The sequence below is a fragment of the Limulus polyphemus genome, unplaced genomic scaffold (genome assembly GCF_000517525.1).
Source record: "Limulus polyphemus unplaced genomic scaffold, Limulus_polyphemus-2.1.2 Scaffold5897, whole genome shotgun sequence".
Taxonomy (NCBI): domain Eukaryota; kingdom Metazoa; phylum Arthropoda; class Merostomata; order Xiphosura; family Limulidae; genus Limulus; species Limulus polyphemus.
The window spans coordinates 57,922-59,888 of NW_013671507.1; the positions used below are offsets into that span (position 1 = coordinate 57,922).

Below are 1,967 nucleotides of genomic sequence, written 5' to 3' on the forward strand. Positions count from 1 at the left end.
ATTATAAAATTTATACAAAGGAAGAACAACCTGCTCACAAGTAGAATTCAAATTTCTATCAGTAAAATCCCAGTACCTTATTTTCTTATCACATTGAAAGAACTAACACTAGGCTTTAAAGTTATTACAGCCAAGTACTTTTCTTCCATATTAATTTTAGTATTTCCAAATATAAGTTTGCCTCTAGTTCATTCCTTGCATTTCTGAAGGCCCTGGATGGTCAGGTGGTTAGGGAGCTCGACTAGCAATCTGTGGATTGCGGGTTTGAATCCCCATCACACTAAACATGCTCACCCTTTAAGCTGTGAGGGAGTTGTAATGTGATGGTCAATCCCACTATTCCTTAATAAAAGAGTAGCCCAAGAGTTGGCAGTGGGTGGTGATGACTAGCTGCCTTCCCTCTAGTCTTACACTGCTAAATTAGGGACAGCTAGCGGAGATAGCCCTTGTATAGCTTTGCACGAAATTCAAAAACAAACAAACAAACATTACTGGATATTAAATTTCAATAATAGTATTAAGAGTTTTTTGTTTTAAATAAATATGATTTCAATTGTCAGCCATGTCTACAATTTGTTTAGTGACATCCATATTTTTCAATATAATGAAGGATCTTTCACAATTCGTATTGTTAAGATTAAATAGATTGGACCAAAACTGAATCACTGCTGCTCAACCTCAAAAAACATTAAGTTACAATCACTCTTTTATTTATGTGAAACAAGTTGACAAACTGTTCATTAATGACCAGTAATTCCAGAAAAGCCTAGTAAGTTACGGACCAAGTTTTTGTAAAGATTTTTTGATAGTCCACGGTGCTACTTTCATCTACTTTTAAAAAAACAACAACTAATAAATTTAAAGTATAGAATTAATATTTAATCGTATCATTATTTGTTTAGCTAAATGAAGCAGGAGGATTGGAGTTTGATGCAACTGTGGGGAAACATTATGAATTTTCTGGTATACCTAGGTAAGTGTTACACTTTTAGGTATTTATAGAATAACTCTACAGAGTTTATGAAGTTTTACAAGGTACAGTAAGTTTCATTTTGCCACCTAATCTATATGTAAAGAGAATTGTGTGTAGAAAAGTGAGGAGAAACGAACAACTTTTCAAAACTTGATTGAAAATACTTTCTAATATTTTATGAGCTTCGAAAAGAAGGATAAAACTAGAGATGTTTTTAATTTTCATCAGAAACTTTAAATTTATCATTACTTTTTTGAAAAAACTAAATTGTTACTCTATGTTTAAACACAAAGGTGTTCCCAGCTTTTACAAAAAAAAAAGGGGGTTCTGAGCTGGTTAAGAAAACATTGGGAAGTTTAAAAAACGATAAGGCTCCTGGGCCAGATAATATTTCCCCAAGGGTTTTGAAGGAGGTTAAAGATTGGATATGTGAGCCACTTATTACTATTTTTTGTCAGTTCTTGAATAGTGGGCAGGTACCAAAGGATTGGAAGTTAGCTAATGTAACTCCTCGTTTCAACGGAGGTGATAAAAATTGTCCCAGTAATTATAAACCCATTAGTCTTATGTCAGTTGTGAGAAAAGTTTTGGAAAGTCTGTTATAAGATGCTTTGCAAAGTTATTTAACAAAGTTTAGAATTTTATTGGATAGTCAGCATGGTTTCACTAATGGAAAATCTTGCCTTACAAATCTTTTAACATTCTTTGAAAAGGTTACTGTTTATGTAGATAAGGGTAAGGGTGTAGATTTGGTATATCTGGATTGTCGGAAAGCAATTAACAAGGTGCCACATAAAAGGCTTGTAAAAAAATAGTTTCTATAGGTGTGAGAGATAAGTTAGCAAATTGGATAGAAGAGTGGCTGGAAGGAAGAAAGTGGAGAAATGGAGTTCAGTCAAACTGGATTAATGTCACGTGTGGGGTACCTCAGGGCTCAGTCTTAGGACCTTTGTTCTTTTTTGATTTACATCAATAACATAGATGAAGGAATAGT

At 33.5% G+C, this 1,967-nt stretch overlaps 1 protein-coding gene across 1 annotated transcript in view; it reads left to right on the forward strand.

The window, feature by feature from the left end:
* The window catches only part of LOC106473115 (probable inactive 1-aminocyclopropane-1-carboxylate synthase-like protein 2), a gene marked incomplete at its 3' end in the record, with an annotated part of 8,425 nt that overhangs the window by 4,999 nt on the left and 1,459 nt on the right, over positions 1-1,967 (forward strand). The window contains exon 4 of the mRNA XM_022401612.1: positions 903-973. Within this exon, the coding sequence (XP_022257320.1) occupies positions 903-973 (71 nt within the window). The remainder of the gene's footprint in view (positions 1-902; positions 974-1,967) is intronic.